Raw genomic sequence first — 18,261 nt, 5'->3', positions numbered from 1 at the left:
ACACAGAGTTGAGGTATTTCACAAATATTTCATTCAGATTCGAAAAGACCTCCAAGGTCATTCAGTCCAACCCATGACCAGTAGACCATGGCACTAAGTACCTACCACGTCCAGTCTTTCCTTAAACCCCTCTAGGGAGAGTGACTCCACCATTGCCCTGGGCAGTCCATTCCAAAGTCTAATCACCCTTTCTGTGAAGAAATTCTTCCAAATGTCTAAGCTGAACCTTCCCTGACACAGTTTGAGGCTATATCCTCTTGTCCTGTGCTAATTTTCTGGGAGAAGAGGCCAACCCCTGCCTTTCTACAACCTCCTTTCAGGTGGTTGTACAGAGTGCTAAGGTCACCCCTGAGCCTCCTAAACACCCCCAGCTCCATTGCCCTTCTCCGGACACATTCCAGCACCTCAATGTCTGTACTGAAGTGTGGGGCTCAGAACCGGACACAGGGCTTGAGGTATGGCCTCACTTGTGCCAAGTACAGAGGGATGATCACTTCCCTAATCCTGCTGGCCACTCCAAGATCATCAAGTTCCACAACTGACCAAACACCACTGTAACAACTAGACCAAAGCTAACTGGTATGTCCAGTTCTTCCCAGAACACCTCCAAGGACAATGGTTCCACCACCTCCCTGGAGAGCTTTTTCCTGACCAGCCTTTCCATGAAGGAACACACAGAGCGAGGCACTGGCTTTCTGGATTCATCACCCATTGCCTGTCTCTGCACTGATATGAAATAAACAAACATGAGGGCTCTGTGTGTGGATCTGTCTCATGTGCACCTGGTGGCAGAACCCAACTCATGGGACAAATGGAGGAGACTGTGCTGACCCTACCAGGCCAGGCCACGCCAGGGCAGGGCAGGGCAAGATTCTGGAGGTGGAGGACAGTATTAAGCTGTGCCAGGGGAGGTTTAGGTTGAACATCAGGAGTAATTTCTCCACAGAAAGAGTGCTCAGACATTGGAACATACTGGTGGTGCAGTCACCGTTCCTGGAGGTGTCCAAGGAAAGACTGAATGTGGCACTCAGTGCCATGTTCTAGTTGACAGAGTGGTATTAGGTCAGAGGTTGGACTCGATGATCGCAGAGGTGTTTTCCAATGTCCTTCACTCTGTGACTCTGTGATTTGGAGAATCTCCACCACCCCAGCACAAACGATAAGGCCGCACGGCACGCCTAGCATGGGCACCTCCCTCTCTGCGCATGCTCCACCGGCCGCGCTGGCGGCGGCCGCACCCGCGGCTCGCCATTGGTCTGCGCGCTGCCCGCCGCTCCGGCCCAATGGCAGCGCTCGTTGTTGAGGGGTGGCGGGAAGAAGGCGTTGCCGAGGCCGCGCCCCTTCCTTTCGCCGCCGCTCTGCCCTCGCGCGCGCACGTCCCAGGCCGCTGTCCCGCGCCGTCGCCGCCGCCCAGGTAAGCGCACGGCGCGCCCCCCTCCGCGGCAGTGGTGCCGTCCGGCCCGCGCGCGCCAGCTCCGCCGCGGCCGCGGGGCTCGGGTGAGATCACTCGGGCCGGGGGGGAGAGGTGGCGCAGGAGGGGTGAACGGCGGCCATGTGCTCTCCCGGCCTGCGCCTGGGCCGGGCCTGGCGGAGGGACGGGACGGGCTGAGGCATGGGGACGGGCTGAGGCGGACGCCAGGCCGGCAGTGCCGCGTTGCCGCTTCCTTTCGGGAGAGATGTGCGGTGCCGGCGCGGGCGGGAGTGTGTGCGGGCCCCGTGCCGGCCCAGCCTGCGGAGCGTGGCCTCGCCGGTCGCGGGCCCTCCTTTGGAAGCGGAGCCGAAGGATCGTGGCTCGGAGGGAATAGGCTCCCTCCGAGCACACGAAACTCGGCCATGCTGAAACAGGAATGGGCTCCCTCCGAGCGCACGTAACTCGGCTATGCTGAAACTCTCCTCTTGCAGGATGCGTTACGTCGCTGCTTACCTGCTCGCCGTGCTCGGGGGCAACGAGTCCCCCACGTCCAAGGACTTGAAAAAGATCCTCGACAGCGTCGGCATCGAGACGGACGATGAACGCATGAACAAGGTGGCGTTGCCTCTTAATTCCAGATGTCCCAGCCAGCGCCAGACACTGGAACCGTTTTTTTGGCTTCAGTGTTCCCGTTGCCTCCCTATTGATGTACCCTTATGCTATTCAGACATTTGGTGATCCTTACCAGTGTGAATTCTAAACACTGCTGGGCCAATCATAAGTTCTTACAACTTTTGTTGAAAGTCTGGCTTTCTTATTCAATACCTCTGCAAAGGTGTCTGTCAGTTGTTGCTGACTTCTGGTAGTTCAGGCTGATCATCCTCATTGAGATGGTGGCTGCATATAAGGATGCACTGAAAATGTTCTGGTGCATAGTCTGCACTGAAGGTTCACTTCTTATTTTCGGTTAGTATTGATTCAGAGCTAACATATTGAAGGCCTGATACTCAGTAATACATTCTTATTTAGTGTGCTGCAAAGGGGCATTTGTTTCCTCGCCAAGAAACATAGGCAAGTCTAACGTGGAGATTAAGGTATTTGAGGATATATATATGAAGATTTTGGAAATTAATACGAACTTGGTTGTGTTAAAAAACAACTTTGAAAGAGTATCTTAATTAAAATGTTACTTGTGATATAATAGATCTTCAGCATTGTGGACCTAAAAATATTTGTCAATGGGGAAAAAAAAACAAGAACCAATAAAATGATCTTATTTGTCACACACTCCTATGTGAAGTGTTTCCAGAGAAGTAAAGATGAAAAGAAATTATTTTCCCAGTATTTTACCATAGGCCAAACGAGACTGTGGATTGGCTGAGTTGACAGCATCCTTACTATGGTTTGGAATGTTGGTTTGAACTTGTGGTGCTGCTGTTTAAATGCCAGGTCTTTTGGTTTTGGCTCCTTTAGGTTTAATACCTTAATGGATTAATTGCTTTATTTGATCCCTCAATATTCAGAAAGCTGTTCTGGAATCTGTTTTGGTCATAATTAATTTTTGGATTGTCTGTGTCTTAAGCCTGTGTAAATAAAGTCTTAGAAGCACTTTTCTCCTGGATGGAGCAGTCATGCAGGCACATAGTTTCACACATCCCCCCTCTGTGTAATGAGAAGGTGCCTATTAAAAAGCTCTTGCTAAAGTCCTTTAACTTTGGCCACTGACTCCTGGTAGCTGGGACTCATCAGTAAGCTGTGGAGCATTATTTTTAAGTGCTTGCTTTAGCAGTTTTGGGGTTTGTGTTTTGCTTTTGTCATCTCTGGTTATACAACAAAAGTCCTAAAATTAAAGTTGGAACTCTGTGTTCCAGGGCAAGGATACAATAGCTTGGCTTTTAACATGTGGTAGGGCTAGGAATGGGACCCTGTGGTTTTGGGTCCAGAACCCAGTGCTTCAGAGCCTCCCAGGGGCTGTTAAGCAAGAAATGTAAACAGTCCCTCAGTGACTTACACTGTTGGTGGGGATTCCTAATTGGTTCCACAACATCTCTGTATCCTCTTTTTTCCAAGTTCATTGGATTAGTTATGAGTTCAGTAACAGATTTCATGAAAATACTTAAAGTATTGAAGACTTAGCTGAAGCTTTCATGTCAATGTTCTGTTCCTGGTACTTAGAAGTAAGGAATTTTGGGGCTAGATAAGCAGCAGGATGGAGGCACTGCATATGATGATTTATCAGTACTTGTTTAAATGTAGGTTATTCTTATGGTGTTTGGAAATTCTAACATTGTAAATTTTACTTACAGGTTATTAGTGAGCTGAATGGAAAAAACATTGAAGACGTAATTGCCCAGGGTAAGTAGAGTCTCCAAGTGACTCAGGTAATTGCCTGTGTTACTTTGATAGCCTAGACCTGAGAATATGGAATTGCTGCCAAGTCACAGACTCTTTGTCTGTTCAGCATTGTGGATCACAGCTGGATTGAGTGGAATCAGGTCCATTCTAATTCCCTGCAGGTCAGTGCCAGTACCTGCTGGGTTTCGCTTGTGGACCACATTAAACTGGAGAACTGAAACATGTATGAGCTTACTGGAAGTCTGCTCATGTTGGAGTTTTCTGGACATGTTGATAAGAGACTGAGCTGTCCTTCAGGGTCTCTAGGAGATGTTTTGTGTTTCACCCACTTGTGTGCACCAGTGATGTAAAGCATGAGGACCAGGCAGTTGGCATTGGGGGTGCAGCTCCACCCTCTGCCATGAGCACAAGCCTCTCCAGTGCACATCTCTTAGAGAGCTCTCAGAGTCCAGCATTTCCTTTGCCCTGAGACAGAATTCTGAGGGCTGATTTCCATAGAAATTTGTGCTCTTATTGAGGCTGGAACTTTTTACATGAATTGGCTGGGTCGTAGGGCTGAAGTAAAGCAGAGCTGAGGTAGTGCAAAGGTTTCTGATAAATGAATTTTTATTTTTTTGCAAGTGTATAGGCACAAGGGAATTTGCAGGCATATTTTTGTTTAAAGGTAGCCAGAACTTTGTCTGGCCTTGCTGTCAGGAGCAGGCACTGGACATTTCTATCCATGTGGTTTGAAAGACCTAAGAGAGCTATTATACTTGTGGTTACAACACACGCTGTCTCTTTCTGTAATACTTTAAATAAATCGTTTCGTAGAACATACATGCATATGAAACATGTTTGTTTACTTTGCTAGTTTAATTAGATCTTGAAGTAACAGGGAATTATTTAGAAACTGATTCTCAGAAACTGTAATACAGACAAACATACTGTGTATGTGACCTTTGAATGTCAAGGGAGCCTTGGTATGTGAAAGGCAGGAGGCCAGAGAACTGTCTGCCTTTCCAAATACGAGCAGAAATCAGAAGTCTCAAAAGAGATGCAATATAGGGTTCATAGGGTGCTGAGGAATTTGTTTAAATACTGTACTCTTTGCCATAAATAAATCAGTCTTTCCCTTTCTCTTGTGTGATCCCGTTATGCCCTCAGAGTTCTCTTTACCCTTTAAAGGGAAAAAAAAGGAGCAGGAGAAACCTGTGCTGGTAGTGTTACTTTTGAGGTACATTTTCACTTTCTGGGCTACTGTGCTGTATTCAGAGAACAATGTGGGTGTGCGAAATTGGATGTGTTCACTGCTATTTTTATGACAGCTTTTGGAAGAAAGTGACTTTTTGAACAGAAGAAAACTTAATAATATGCTGCCAGTGTTCTTGGGATAAGCCTTTGTGAATCTTAAAACTCCTGAGTGTTTTTCACAGAACCGCTTATATTTATCATGAATGCAGCCTCTTGCTCCTTTCAGCAGATTAGTGACAGGTTCAATCCATGAGACAGGATCAGTTTTTTCCTGCACTCTTCCATTTCCCCTAACTTCTGTGCTTGGGATGAGCGTGTAAATAAATCCTTCTCTTGTGTCCCATTCAGGTAATGGAAAGCTTGCCAGCATGCCGGCTGGGGGAGCCGTGGCAGTCTCAGCTGGAGGGGGTTCTGCTGCTCCTGCCGCAGCTGCGGCCCCTGCTGCCGGTGAGTGTGAATGGAGAGCTGTGGCTCCAGGGCAACTCCTTTTGTCTCTGCTAACAGCTTAACAGCTGAGTCAACGTTTCAGGGCTTCTCCGCTTCAGCAGTTCAGTGATGGCAATGTCAACTGAACAGTTACTTTTCCTTTGGACAGTCAGAAGCATTTGCTCTTTGTCTGTCTGCCTTAGGATTGGTCTTGCTTAGAACCAAGAATCAAAGCGACTTGGTGGTGTAAAGCCCATTCCTGCAACAGTCATGTCTGTATCCATTCGGTGTTACTTGGTTGCTGAAAGGGAATGAGATGAACCCTGCAGGCTCCAATACCAGTAGGCAGGGGAGCTGAAACCGCCAAATCTTGTATCTTGGAAATCTGTGGTGCAGTGTGAATGCTGACTATTCACTTGGTCTTTTTTTTTCTTTAGCTGAGGAGAAGAAAGAAGAGAAGAAGGAGGAATCAGAAGAATCTGATGATGACATGGGATTTGGCCTCTTTGATTAATTATTTGTTATAGAGAAGTTATTAAAATTCTTTGTTTTAAATGTTTTTGTGTTTATTATTGTTACCATGCAAGTGCTCTTGGATTCAGCTATTCTTTAAATAGCTCTGACACAGCTTTGATTTTTATCTCTGTCTGCAATAGGTGTGTGAATTTTCTGACACACTGTCGGACTCAGCTCTGAGAGTACTGAGGAGATAGGGAAGCTTGTGTGAACCTGGATGCTTGTTTTGACACTACTGTTTCTTAAACAGTGTGTGGAAACTGAATCTTCCTGATGTTAGCCACCTCCATTCTGTTTTGCTCTTGGTTACTCAGTGAAGTGGCTCATCTATTCAGCAATAAAAGGTCTTTGTTTTCCAAGATCTGTTTATTCAATTCCAAAATGTGAAACTGGATGAACAGCAGGCCTGAATTAGGCCAGTATCATAATTTCAGAGCTAATTATAGTAATTTGGTTTTTGTATATTTAAAAGTACCAATTTCATTACTGTCACATGTCCAAGATCTAGGGACAACACTGATAAAATGGTTGACTCAGATTTCCTGTTACATCCATATGCTTAACAATCTGTAACCAGAAAAAATCCTAACTTCATCCTGCTGTCGTAAGACACGGATCAATGCAGAGGCACCCTTCGTGCTGAATGGCTGTTTTGGGCTATCAGGACATAAATCGTACCTTGATCTGAACAAAGAAACAGTGGTATTTATTTTCAGAGAACTGAAACATCTCTGGCATGCCAAGAACATACCAGCTTGAGAGGGAGGTAAATTTTCCTTTATTTATGAAGTGTCTACTGCTAGAAGATGGTTTTGGCAGGCAACTTAACATGGTTACTTGTAGAAGTCATCTGTCATTGTAGGTAGGTAGAGTACAAATTGCATGTGTGATGATCTTCCTGTGATTAAGTCTGCACAGGTAGAGTCAAAAAGATATCCCTCCAGTGTGTATACTGAGGAGCTTTTCTAGTGTAATTGTTTTTGGGGGAAAAGCAGTTGCTGATACAGCTGTGTTCATATGAGTCATTGGACAAAGCATGGAAAGTACTTCTGGGAGTAGAGATGGGTGAAATCCAAGTAGGAAAAACTATTGTATCTCTCTGGTGTACTGAGAGAACACCCAATACTTCACAGCAAAGCAAAAGAGCAGTTGGAAGTTAGATTCTCAAAATGGCCATGATTTAAGCAACTAACCCTTGCTGCCCTTCTCTCCCTGATGCCAGAAAAATGTACAGCAGTAACAGTGGCAATACCTTTCATCTACTTTGTCTCTTAAGTGCCAGCCTGGTGATCTGGTAGTAATGGAAACCATTGTTCACGTGGTTCTCTGTCAGACCCATAATGACAGTGGTTCAGCCCTGGGCACAGGGGGGTTGTGGTGCTTTTCTTGGTGATATCTCCATTTCAGGTCACTGAAAAAGAGTGGGTTTTGGATGTGGTTTTAGCAAGAGGTGCCTCCCCCCTCCCCAGTAGTGCCTTGCTTTGCTGCCTCGAGAGCACCATCAGTGTTTACACCGGAAGGGATTGCCCTGGCACACCACTCAGGGTTTTTCCATGCTAAAGGAATTTATTTGAACAGCACTGAGCTATTCAATGAGTGTGCTGTGCCCAGGCTCATGGGACGAAACAAACCTGTGGTGCCAGTTGCTGGCTACTGTGATGAGGGGAGGAGTACAACTACACCTAGACTAATTTTTTCATCCTGTTTTTATCTTCTTCATGTGACCTTTTAACCTTGAATTATGGGCCTGGTCATGCCGTGGGTGGCCTCTTACAACCTTTAAATTCCTTTGCAAAAGTGCAAAGCTGTCAGTTAATCTGCTCTGAGCAAAAGGATGGCTCATTGGTAAAATGTTCTGAGAAGAAACTTCTGGGGGCAGCTCTCCGGGAAAGCACTGAAATAGAGCTCTTATCACAGGATTCACAAGGATTCACAAGGAGTCAATGTATCATAACTACCTCGTAGGTTTTTCTTGAGAAGAACAGGGCATGGCTTGGCTCTGCTTCAAGATTTCACACATTTTGCAGAATTTGCTAAGACCTCTTCATAGTGAACATTTCTTCTGAATACAAAATCAAACCTATTAAGTTTACTTCCCCCTTCCTTACCTATTTATGAAACTTGCCACCTGATGGCTTTGTACATGAGCAGTGATGTGCCTGGAAGTCTATTGCACGCTTGTTCGGTGCTCTGCATGGAGTTCACTCTGTTCTGATTTCAATGAGCTTCAGCTGTGAAGGAGATGGGATCCCTGCTTCTGCTCTGTAGTCACTGTTCTGAATCTTCAAGTCTCAGCAATGCCCTTTCTGACTTATCAAAGGCAAAGGTACTAGTGGGGTGGGTGCATTGTATTCCATTATTCTCTCAGAGGAGACTAATGCCTGCTAATACTTGGACTTGTGGCCTAGTCTGTCCCCCTTACAGAATCAATTTTAGCTAAAGATTTTTCCTGAATTCTTCATAAAAGATGGGCTCAAGGGCATTGAAGAGAAAGGGAGGGATAGTCTTGTTCCTGGAGATTACACTAGTAACTGATCATTACCAAATTGACAGCAGGGGAGAGTGATTTAGTCATAGGCTTGACGTTAAAACATGCAGGCTTTCCTCACTGGTACACAAATGCTGTGCTGTCACAAATCAGCTCTCACTGAAAATCATTCCTTACAAATACCATGGGGCAGGGAGAAGGACAAGGCATCTCCACTACTTGGAAAGCAGGGAGAATGTCCTGGACACTACTGTAAAGCAATAAGCAATGGCTCCCTGGGGCCACTCTCAACTGGTTTCACTCTTACTACCAAGGCCCAGTTTTGCAAGCTGCTACGGGCAGGCCTGCTGAACTCAGTAGGTTTGACTCACGTAGGTGCAGAGATAGCTGTAGTACCTTTCCTAGAAGAAAAATTCAGTCCCAAAGGAGCAGGAGTGCTCTTCTGCCTCAGGACATGCTCCTATGAAGCAAGTGCCAAGAGTCTGCCATGCAATGACCTGCCATACACAAACATCACAGGTAAGAAAAAGACATTTAACTCCAGCTTTCCAGTGATGTTAAGAGCACTTGGGTTGAGCTTCATGACTGGTGTGCTTTTCGTGCTGACTGTGGACAACAATACTAAAGTAACATTCTGGAAACAACATTGTAACAGGCTGCCTTTGGTCTTTGAATTCCCAATGGCTGGCAAAAACACAAGGTCTTGCATGAAAAAGCAGAGATTTTTTGTCTGTATTATTATCTTACAGGTACTAACAGCTCACCGTTCATTCGGCTAGAAAATAAACACAACAACGAGAGATTGCATGTGAAGCTGTTTCTGTGGCATCTCAGCTTGCAGGGGCACTAGTGGGTTTGAAGAGTTTCAGTTGAGTTTAACATGCAGGAAAAGCTGCCTTGTAAATCTCACTGATCTGGCTTACTGCTGCATCATGAGCAAGAGCAGAACTGTAGCACTTTCTTACTGGGGGGAAAGAGATTAGTTTTGGGGGTTAATTATTTTTGAGAAAAGCACAGTTGTTTGTCAACTTGCTAGTGCCAGTACCCAGGCAGCACTCCACAAGAGATTAGTGTTCACATGGTTCATTTCATCGACCTGTTTCAACAAGGCAGCATTAACCTCCTCAAATAAGTAACCTTGAGGGCCAAGGCAGAGTGATGTAAACAACTCAGGATGAGATTGCTGTTGGGAAATCAAGTGAAACTAACTCCAGCATTGTCGCAGCATTTTTGTTTCTATTTTCCAGACATGCTAGGAACATTAAGGCTTGTGAAATGCTGGAAAAAGAGGGAGCAGCACTGGCTCCTGAATGAAGATGTTCTTGTGATTACAGATGTTTGGGAGGTATCTGCAGACAAGGTTCAGTGGTTAGTTTTGCCAGACTTCTGCTCAAGTCACAGCCCAGTGACCAGTTCTTCTGCAGAACAATCCCTGCTCTGGAAAAGGCGAGTCACGATGTTTCCTTTGGGGTTGACTACATGAAAATACCTTTCTGTGTCATCAGAAGCATGGGGTGGAAGCTCCATGATGGCCTTGGGGTTAAGGGCCTGTAAGAGAGTCTTAGCTCAGGTGTGCTAGGGCTCACCTCTCCAGGTGGAGACGAGGGTTATGTAACCACACCAAATCCAAGGGAGGAAGGAAATTACAAAAGCAATTAGAGGTATGAGAGGAAGGGAGAGAAGGGTGGGTATAGAGAGAAGATTAAGGTAAGCAGGGTTAATTATTTATGTACTCCAGGATGTTAATATATATAAGGGGGAGTTCCTGGCAGCTAGGTAAGGTGGTGGGCTTGGGGGCAGGAGCTGAGAGGAAGATAAAGCTGTGCTCCTGCTTGTCTGATGAAAGAAAAGGGCAAACACTTAATGAAAAAGTGCTCTGTCTGTAGAGGCTGGAGTATGATGTCTAACTTGAACTCAAATATTGGATTTGTGCAAGGGTTACCTGCTGAATTTAGCTTCCATCACGTGACTGTGAGGCAGTAGACTGAAATTGAGGCATTAAACAGCTGTTCTTGCAACCTGCATGCCACTCTTTAGGGGGGGTATTAGCCTGCCTCATGTCATTTGAAAGGATGCTTGGAGTGGAAGGAACAGGAAGAGGGGCTACTTGGATAACCTCTACTAGCCTAAATGGTGAAAGAGCTGTTAAGTACACATATAACACTATCCCAAGTGAGAAACTTCTGATCAGTTATAAGAAAATGAATGCAAATTGCTTTATGCCAAGAGTAATGAAGTAGTTTTTTAAACTTTGGTAGAAAGTGCTTTTTGCCCTATGTTGGTTCCATTAAAATTTATGCCTTTTGTTTTGTATCCCCCAAACCTCCCTCCTGCTGATCTTGCTTCCTAGCTTTGAGTAGAGCAGCTGTTTCTCTTGTTATGCTGATCTTTTTGATGTCTCTGTAAACTTTCATACTTATCTAATGTTTTGGATGTCTGTAGTCTGTATTGTTTATGGCAAGGGGATCTTCACAGCTTCTGAAATCTATTTTGATGGTCTACTAGCACTGGCCTCTCACCCAGGGCTGCTCTGTGGCGACCATGTGCAGAAGTACTGCTGAAAATCACAGTTGCCCTGACTAAATGTAAGCATTTTGCTGAGCTTAGAGGCATGTGGAGAAAAAAATGTTGAGAAAAGGTTAGGAAAGGTAAGCAACTGTGTGTGTTTTGGTGATTTGTGTACAACAGTCTACAACTTCCTCATGAGGGAAGAGAAGAGGCAGACACTGATCTCTTCTCTCTGGTGAGGAATGACAGGACTGGAAGGAATGGCCTGAAACTGTGTCAGGGCAGGTTTAGGCTGGATATTAGAAAAAGGTTTTGGATATTAGAAAAAGGTTCTTCCTGCAGAGGGTGGTTGAAGACTGGAACAGGTTCCCCAGGGAAGTGGTCACAACACAAGCCTTAACAAGAGTTTAAGAAGTGTTTGGACAATACTCTTGGGCACGTGGTGCGACTCTTGGGGATGTCCTGTGCAGGTCCAGGAGCTGGACTCGATGATTCTTGTGGGTCCCTTCCAATGATTTTATTAGTTTTGAAGGGGGACAGGGATAACCCGGTTCTTGCCCTATTGCTGTGACAAGACTTGCCTCCTTCTGACTCCTCAGCTTTTTGTGAAAGGGGAAAGCTTTTCCTGTTCTCTCACGTTTCTCGCCCGATCCCTGAAAAACAAGGGAAACCCCAAGGACTTGGAGCAGATGCCAAGAATCAGGATGTTCGGCGAGGGAAGGACATCCTGCTGCCCGGGGACAGGGCGAGGTTTGGGGCGCTGCGAGCAGCCGCAACCCTCTCGCTCGGAGAGGCTGACTCGGCCCCTGCCGCTCCAGGGAGGCGCTGGCACGGCCCCGCCATGCCCCGGGCCGGGCGCGGGTTCACCGGAGGAAGGGGTGGCAGGAGGGGCCGGGCGCTCCCGCCCGCCCCGCGGCTGCCGAGGGGCGGCGGCCATGTCGGGGGCGGGCCCGAGGGCCGGGCCGCCGCGTATAAAGCCGGCGGCCGGCGCCGCTCTTTCAGCGGCAAGTCGTGCCGTGTTCCGTCGTACCCTACTCGGCGGCAGCGCTTCCCAGCTGTCCCGCCCGTCCCGAGGCGGTGCGGAAAGAGATCCGCGGCTTCACTGCTCCGCCGCGGCTGCTGCTGCTGCTTCCCCCCGGCACCCTCCGCCTCCAGCGGGGCGCGGAGGCCATGTTCCCGCCGGACTCCACCTGGAATATCTCCTTCGCCGGCTGCGGCTTCCTGGGGATCTACCACGTCGGCGTGGCCAGCTGCCTGAAGGAACATGCCCCGTTCCTGGTGGCCAACGCCAAGAAGGTGTACGGCGCCTCGGCCGGGGCGCTCACCGCCACCGCCCTCGTCAGCGGCGCCTGCCTCGGTAAGTGTGGGCCGAGCCCGGCGCAACTTCGCGTGTTCCCTTCGCTACTGCTAATTTGTTAATTAGAGCACCAGCGAGGGGATGTGGGTGTATCTATGCATGTGCGTGTAAATAGCGCTGCGCCCGCCTCCTCCCGAAGTGCGAGCGGCGCTTTGTTTTTAAGGCCTTTTCCCCCGCCGCGGTCCCTGACGGGTGGCTGAGGTCATGGGGGCCCCTGATGGTAGAAGTCAGCACAGGGCTCCTGGTTCTGATACCACCTACACAGACATCTATCGCGGGGACCTGCTGCGCTTGGTTTGTGGGTTTACCTTGCTTGGGTGTAGGTCTGGTGGGGTTCTAGGTGAGGAGAGGAGCCTCTCGCCATGTGGGCACTGGCTTTTGGTGGCTGTGAACGGGAGGTGAAGTGGCTGGAGATGGAGACCTGGTGTTTGTGTGTGCAGATGGGAGCTGGGCAGCATCTCTGAGGAGCACAGCCTTCAGTCTACGTGTTTGTTTATGGAAGAGTTATTCCTTGGGATCTTGGGCACTGAGGAATTCTCTTGCCCTTTGCAAGAGCTAGATCTCCAGTTTAGTTAGATTTTATCTATGTTTTCAAGTTACAGAATAAGCTTAAAAAGTTATCTCTGAAGCAATACAGTGTGTCCCCATGCCTGGGGAACAGCTGAAGAAAATGGTCTGTGATGCTTCCTGACTTTCTTGTCGTTTTATATATGGGAGGAAGCTAACAAACACGTGTTAGAGTCTGTACTTGGAAGCTTTTATGTTGAGAATAACAGATGCAGAAAAAATTTCTTAAGCTTGAAATGGGATTGTAGTGTGAGAGAATCAGGTATATCTGTTTAGTCTGAGAATTATGAGCCTCTCTTAGAGATAAGGACAGCCAGAGCTGTTTATTGCTTGAAGTTGTCTCACCTTGACAGGTGTTTTTCCACAGCACTCCTTTCTGAGATGTAGCCCTCATGCAGCAAAAGTTAGTATTTTCTGTGTAGTTCGGTTTGAGGTTTCCCTTCCTGAGCGTTTTGTTTACAGAAATGCCCAGTGAAGTGCACCTGTAACTTCTGGAGCTCTTAACAGCTGTTCAGACCCCAATCTGAGCTCTCGAAGGCTCTAGTGACGCCTTCGTGCCAACTTTTACTGTGGACAAGGGATAATAATCCCTAATCCCATCTTGTGTAGGGATCCATTTGCAGGTAGCTGCCAGGGATCCAGTTGTTTAATTGCTGTTGCTTCTGTTGAAGAGGTGACTCCCCAATTAGTTCCCTAACTGGGTGATCCCTCTGCCACTCAAAGGCGTGGCACAAGTGTGAGACAGGCTGACGGTAGTGCCCAAATCCTTGGCCTTGCTCAGATGCCATCCTGGGTGGTGAGCAATCCTGTTATCATGTTTACTTTGTCTTAGCTATTTATATGTCCAGAGCATCCATGATGTGCCAGGCGCTGCCCTGAGGGAGGGAGGCATCCAGCCTGGTAGAGAGCTTTCTGTGAATCAGAATAGGTTTTCCCACTCCCTGTGAGGTACAGTGGGAGTGTAAGAGGACTGGGTTAGGGGCCACCTTCTGGGAAACGTTTACCTACCTCCTGAAGGAGGGCAAACCATGCTCTTTAAAGCTAACCAAGGCTTGGGTCTTGGGTGTTCCAGTTCTGTCTTCCATTTGACTTCCCTGGAATTGTTTTCTTCTGACTCACCTGCATGACTGACATGTGTCTTGGGTAGAGACCAGCTCTAAGGCAACAGAGTTGACTTCTGAAAGTAAAAGCACATTGGGTCCGTGGCCGTACCTTGTCCCTGTCATAAACCCTTCTGACAGTGCAGCTTCCAGGCAGAGGTCCAGAGGTTAGAATGAAATCATAGGGCTAAAAGATGACAGGGCAGAAGGTACAGCTAGGCCTGAACTAGGAGAGCCGTTCATTCTCATACAGGCTCTTACAGGGTCTGTACCTGTGTTTCCTGTGCTGCTGAGAGCAGGTGGTAGCCCAGGGGCTTTGAATCCTATGGCAACTGCTGCTCTGCACTGTCACTTGCCCTGTCCATGAAACTGGAATGCTAAATAGTGTCTCTTGATGAATAACAAAGGGGGAATTTTGCAGAAAGAAGCCTTGCTTATTTGACTGTGTATAGATAAAGTTAGTGTCCTCATGCCTGTGAACTCAAGAAAACTCTACTGTGCAGAGACAAGTACTTGCAGGGGAGGAGTGGAAAAACCTCTTCCTTGGAGGTTTTTCCATGAGTCCAATCTTTTGAGAACCTGATCAGAGAGAGCAGAAGTCTTCATTGACTTCAGAGAATAAGATCTCACTTAGGGGTTTATTTTCCAGCTTTTTCCCTCTGGCCTTTGCATCTGTTCAGCTTGTCTATGAACTCATTCTGCCTTCTCTGTTAGCTGAGACCTCACTGTCATCATCTGTGTAGGACAGGAAGGCTTTGCTATGGGCTGACACTGAACTGAAAGCCCTGACCAAGTGATCAGCAGCCTTTAGAGCACACTGTGGACTTCAAAGGCGTGCTTGAGAATAGCAAAGAGAACAACATTGTTGTGCATATTACTTAGGCAGGGCACCTTATATTTATATAAGAGATCAGGAGGTATTTACAGTCTGATATGACCTTGCCTAGCTCTGGTTAAGCACTTTACCATTAAGTTGTAGGGATCTTGGATTTGTTGTTCAAGGTTACAACGGTGATGTTGCCCTGCATCTGAAGTGCTCTCTCTCCAGCTTTGAGATTCTCTGTTTGCTGGTGTGAAAAAGCAGTGCAATTTTCCACTAGCACAATCTGTATGGCTGTCAAGGTGCATTGGGCAGTCTCCTGTGTTTACAAGTTACTTGATTGTGCATGGTGCAGTGGTGTGGCATGAATAGCTTCTTGCCCCAAGGGTATTCTGTAATGCCTATACCATCTCTTGGGGCTCTTGGAGTCCAGCACGCCAGGAAATGCACCTTTATGTGCCTAGCAAGTGGAAAGTTCTCATGCTGGCATTGCTCTCCCCTCTTTGTGTGTACCTCCAAACCTGCAGCTTTTCACAAATTCTAGGTGTGGAGCTTTGAGGATGGTCCCCTGTCTGTATAAATCTGAAAGTCACCGGCCTGGATGAGAAAAACTGGCATACGTGACGTGGTGAGACTGTCCTTTTTCAGTCAGGAGGAATGCTAAAGTGCAGCTACTGCAGGATTCTTTCATCCCTAATACTGAGTAGGGAATGTAGTTTTGGTAAGGTCTGCAATGATCTTACTTTGGTGAGCTGTATGGGGTTTGTTGTGCTTGCTTTGGAAGCGTAGCAGTCCGAATAAATGATGAGATCTGAAGCTGTATTTGCTGAAAAGCTGTCTTTGAGCTGGTACTAAGGTCCCTCTGACTCATAGTTAGCCAACAGCATCTCAATTGTCTGCATGTGAATGTTGTCCTAGACAGTCCTATCTGAGGGTGGGTTGGAACTGCTGAATTGCTTCTATTTTGAGGGGAAGGGGTGGGTTCTGCTGTCAAATGCAAAGCTGGCTATCAAACCCCATCTGTGGAAGTTAGCTGTTCTCCTAAAGCATGACAAGGTCAACAGAAAATGAAAAAGCAAGCTGAGGAGATGCTTTTAGTACTAAGAATAAAGCAAGGAAGCCATGTGTTGCTAGATTGAGTAGCATTGTTTGGGATGCTCTTTGGAGAGCACTTCCTGGGTTGCTTACAGCATTTTAAAATTTAATTATTTTAAATTGCTATCTTAACCAGGACTCTGTCTCAGGCTTGACATGAGGTGACATAACAGTTATTTGACATTTGGGTTTGCTTGTCAGCTGTCACCATGTGACCACCAGGAAATGTGCTGCTGACCTGCAGAGACGTTTTCCATTGGGTAGCAGGAGCAAAAAAAAAAAAAAAAAGCCCAATGAACAAAACCTTTTGAAACTGAGATAATTAGCAATATCAACATCTTAAATGCTGTGCTTCTGCAATTTGATTATGTGCATGCAAAGGCTTAAGAACTGATCATGGAGATTTACTTTCTCTGTGTTTGTGTAATCTTAACACCAAATCCCAGATTGATGGAGAGAAATAAACCAGCTTAGAGTCTATGGAATCCTCAGAGCAATGCCAGTTTATGCTGGCCAAAGCATGAATCAGGATGTTTATCCTAGGGGAAGTATATGTGATGTTGTCTTCTGTGGCTGTGTGAAGAGAGCTATGGATCTCCACAGGGACACAAAGGAAAGTTTTGTAGCATCTGTGGTGTCTCAGTAGTTAGGTCCCTCGTTGCACAGGTGATGGGCACTTGTACCTCCTGCAGAGGCCCTCCCTGGAGAAAAAGTTGTTGAGGTCAATAGTCCCAGCCCAGGAAAGAGGGACACCTTTATGTACTTACATTGAAATACTGATATAATTAGTGGGGAACCTTCTGGTGCTTCTTGGAAATGGTAAAGCTTTCTGTGGTGGAAATAGAGATGGAGGGGAGGATGTTCTGTGCTGACATAGACGGAAATGTTCACTGGCTTGGTGGAGAAGCTGCTGAGCCTGGATCAGTGCCCTCAGCAGTCACAGGGCTGTGGGATCAGGTGTCCGGAGGAGTAAGCTGGCAGCCAGAGCACCCTGTAGGACCTCTTGATGGGAGGGAAGGAGCTTGTTCCTGCTTTCTGCCTGGCTCTAACAAGAAAGCTTCTGTAAGGAAAGGTGCTCTTGCAGACATCTCATTGGATGAGTGCAAGGGAAGCCAAGGAGCCACTTCTAGCAAAAAACAGTGCTAGCAAGGCATCTGTTTGTTCTTTTGGCACCCCATATAGACAGCAGGTGTGCAGAGCAGCTCGGTGCCCAGCCTTGCTGTCAGCAATGGCAGCAGCTGTGCAGTGTCACTGGGAACAGCACAAGAGGGCTTTGGTCATTCTTCTGACCTGTAGGTTCAGCATGTCTCTTGAACTTGCAGCATGTCTGACCTGTTCCACTTCTTTCTGCCTCTTAGCTCCCCAAACTCTTCAAGGCAACTGCAAGTCCTCCATGTAAAATGGGAGAAGCTGTTGTGTGTTCTTACTGGTTGTGTTTGGAAGCTTAGTCCTGATAAATCAAAAAGCCTTCCTCAAATGTCTTGCTGTGTCGTTCAGTTCCAAACTCCTGCTGCTGCCTCCATGTCCAGTAGCTGGTGGTGGTGCTTGTTTCCTGTCTGTTGGGGGGGCTGTGTTACCTTCCAGTGCAGTGAGCTTGGGATTGGATGAACATGTTTGGCCCCTGCTCACTCTGCCTCACTGGAGTCATCAGTTTCTCCATGTTTCTCTCTGTGCCCTCCATTAAGCACAGATTAAATGCTCCCTGGCTTGGCAGGAGAGGATTTCCACCTCTTCTGTGCTCACTGAACTTGAAGAGGACCATGCAAGGGCTGGAACTGGTAATTAGTCAGCATTCCTTCTTTCTGGAGATGGGAATGGGCAGGCCTTCTAATTACAGGACCTTTGCAAAAGCTCAGAAATCTTACTCCAAGGAGCAGTGTGAGTGGGTGACTCTTTGTTCACCTTGCTCTTTGCAATATAAACTCTACTTGTGGCTGAATGCCAAAGTGGCCACCACTTCTCCATTGAATTCTCTGCACTTCCACACTTTGTTGCCCAGCTCTAATACTTATGCTCTTCCTTTCTGCTAAATGTTCTTGGGACTTGAGGTGAAAGTCAGGATGTGTCTTCAATTATGTGGGAGTCAGCAGAGCCTATATATTTGTTTTGGGCTGTGTGCCTTGTCAAGCAAGTAGAGTGAGAGCTAGTGAAAAGGAGGGGTAGAGGAAATGATTCCACGGAAGGCCCTAAACAAGTCCGTGTCCCTGGGAAGAGGCAGAATGTGTCCTTGGAGTGGTAGAGTCTGAGGCAGTAGAAAATCCTTTCCAAGGAGCACATAGGAGAGAGGCAATCAGTGAGCCTGGGAGTGTAGAAATGTTGCTGGACATTGTTTTAGCCCCTGCCATTTGTAGCTATGAAGGCCAGAGGAATGGAGGAGAGAGTTTT

The 18,261-nt window shown here is 47.1% G+C and overlaps 2 protein-coding genes and 1 non-coding gene across 3 annotated transcripts in view; all 3 read left to right on the top strand.

The window, feature by feature from the left end:
- Positions 1 to 1,289: 1,289 nt before the first annotated feature.
- Positions 1,290 to 5,984, top strand: RPLP2 (ribosomal protein lateral stalk subunit P2). The gene is made up of 5 exons (XM_030950294.1): positions 1,290 to 1,414; positions 1,903 to 2,026; positions 3,718 to 3,766; positions 5,348 to 5,446; positions 5,863 to 5,984. The coding sequence occupies exons 2-5, from the start codon at positions 1,904 to 1,906 to the stop codon at positions 5,937 to 5,939; spliced, it is 348 nt and encodes a 115-aa protein (XP_030806154.1). The 5' UTR covers positions 1,290 to 1,414; position 1,903; the 3' UTR covers positions 5,940 to 5,984.
- On the top strand, positions 3,905 to 4,037 carry LOC115904854. Its single transcript, XR_004060812.1, has one exon. It is a non-coding gene; the product is annotated as a small nucleolar RNA SNORA52 (small nucleolar RNA).
- Positions 5,985 to 11,900: 5,916 nt separating the features above from the next.
- Positions 11,901 to 18,261, top strand: part of PNPLA2 (patatin like phospholipase domain containing 2) — a 29,034-nt gene continuing 22,673 nt past the window's right edge. The window contains exon 1 of the mRNA XM_030949752.1: positions 11,901 to 12,294. Coding sequence (XP_030805612.1) covers positions 12,108 to 12,294 — 187 coding nt within the window. The 5' untranslated portion in view covers positions 11,901 to 12,107. The remainder of the gene's footprint in view (positions 12,295 to 18,261) is intronic.

The sequence above is a fragment of the Camarhynchus parvulus genome, chromosome 5 (assembly GCF_901933205.1).
Source record: "Camarhynchus parvulus chromosome 5, STF_HiC, whole genome shotgun sequence".
Classification (NCBI taxonomy): domain Eukaryota; kingdom Metazoa; phylum Chordata; class Aves; order Passeriformes; family Thraupidae; genus Camarhynchus; species Camarhynchus parvulus.
Note: the sequence above shows the minus strand (reverse complement) of the source record. Positions and strands in the feature narration are given on the sequence as shown.

What these genes read in the sequence shown, in the direction of transcription:
- RPLP2 (XM_030950294.1), top strand. Translation starts at nt 1,904, where the DNA reads ATGCGTTACGTCGCTGCTTACCTGCTCGCCGTGCTCGGGGGCAACGAG. An exon ending in TGAAGACGTAATTGCCCAGG is followed by an intron (nt 3,767 to 5,347) that starts GTAAGTAGAGTC and finishes TGTCCCATTCAG; the next exon opens with GTAATGGAAAGCTTGCCAGC. An exon ending in AGCTGCGGCCCCTGCTGCCG is followed by an intron (nt 5,447 to 5,862) that starts GTGAGTGTGAAT and finishes TTTTTTCTTTAG; the next exon opens with CTGAGGAGAAGAAAGAAGAG.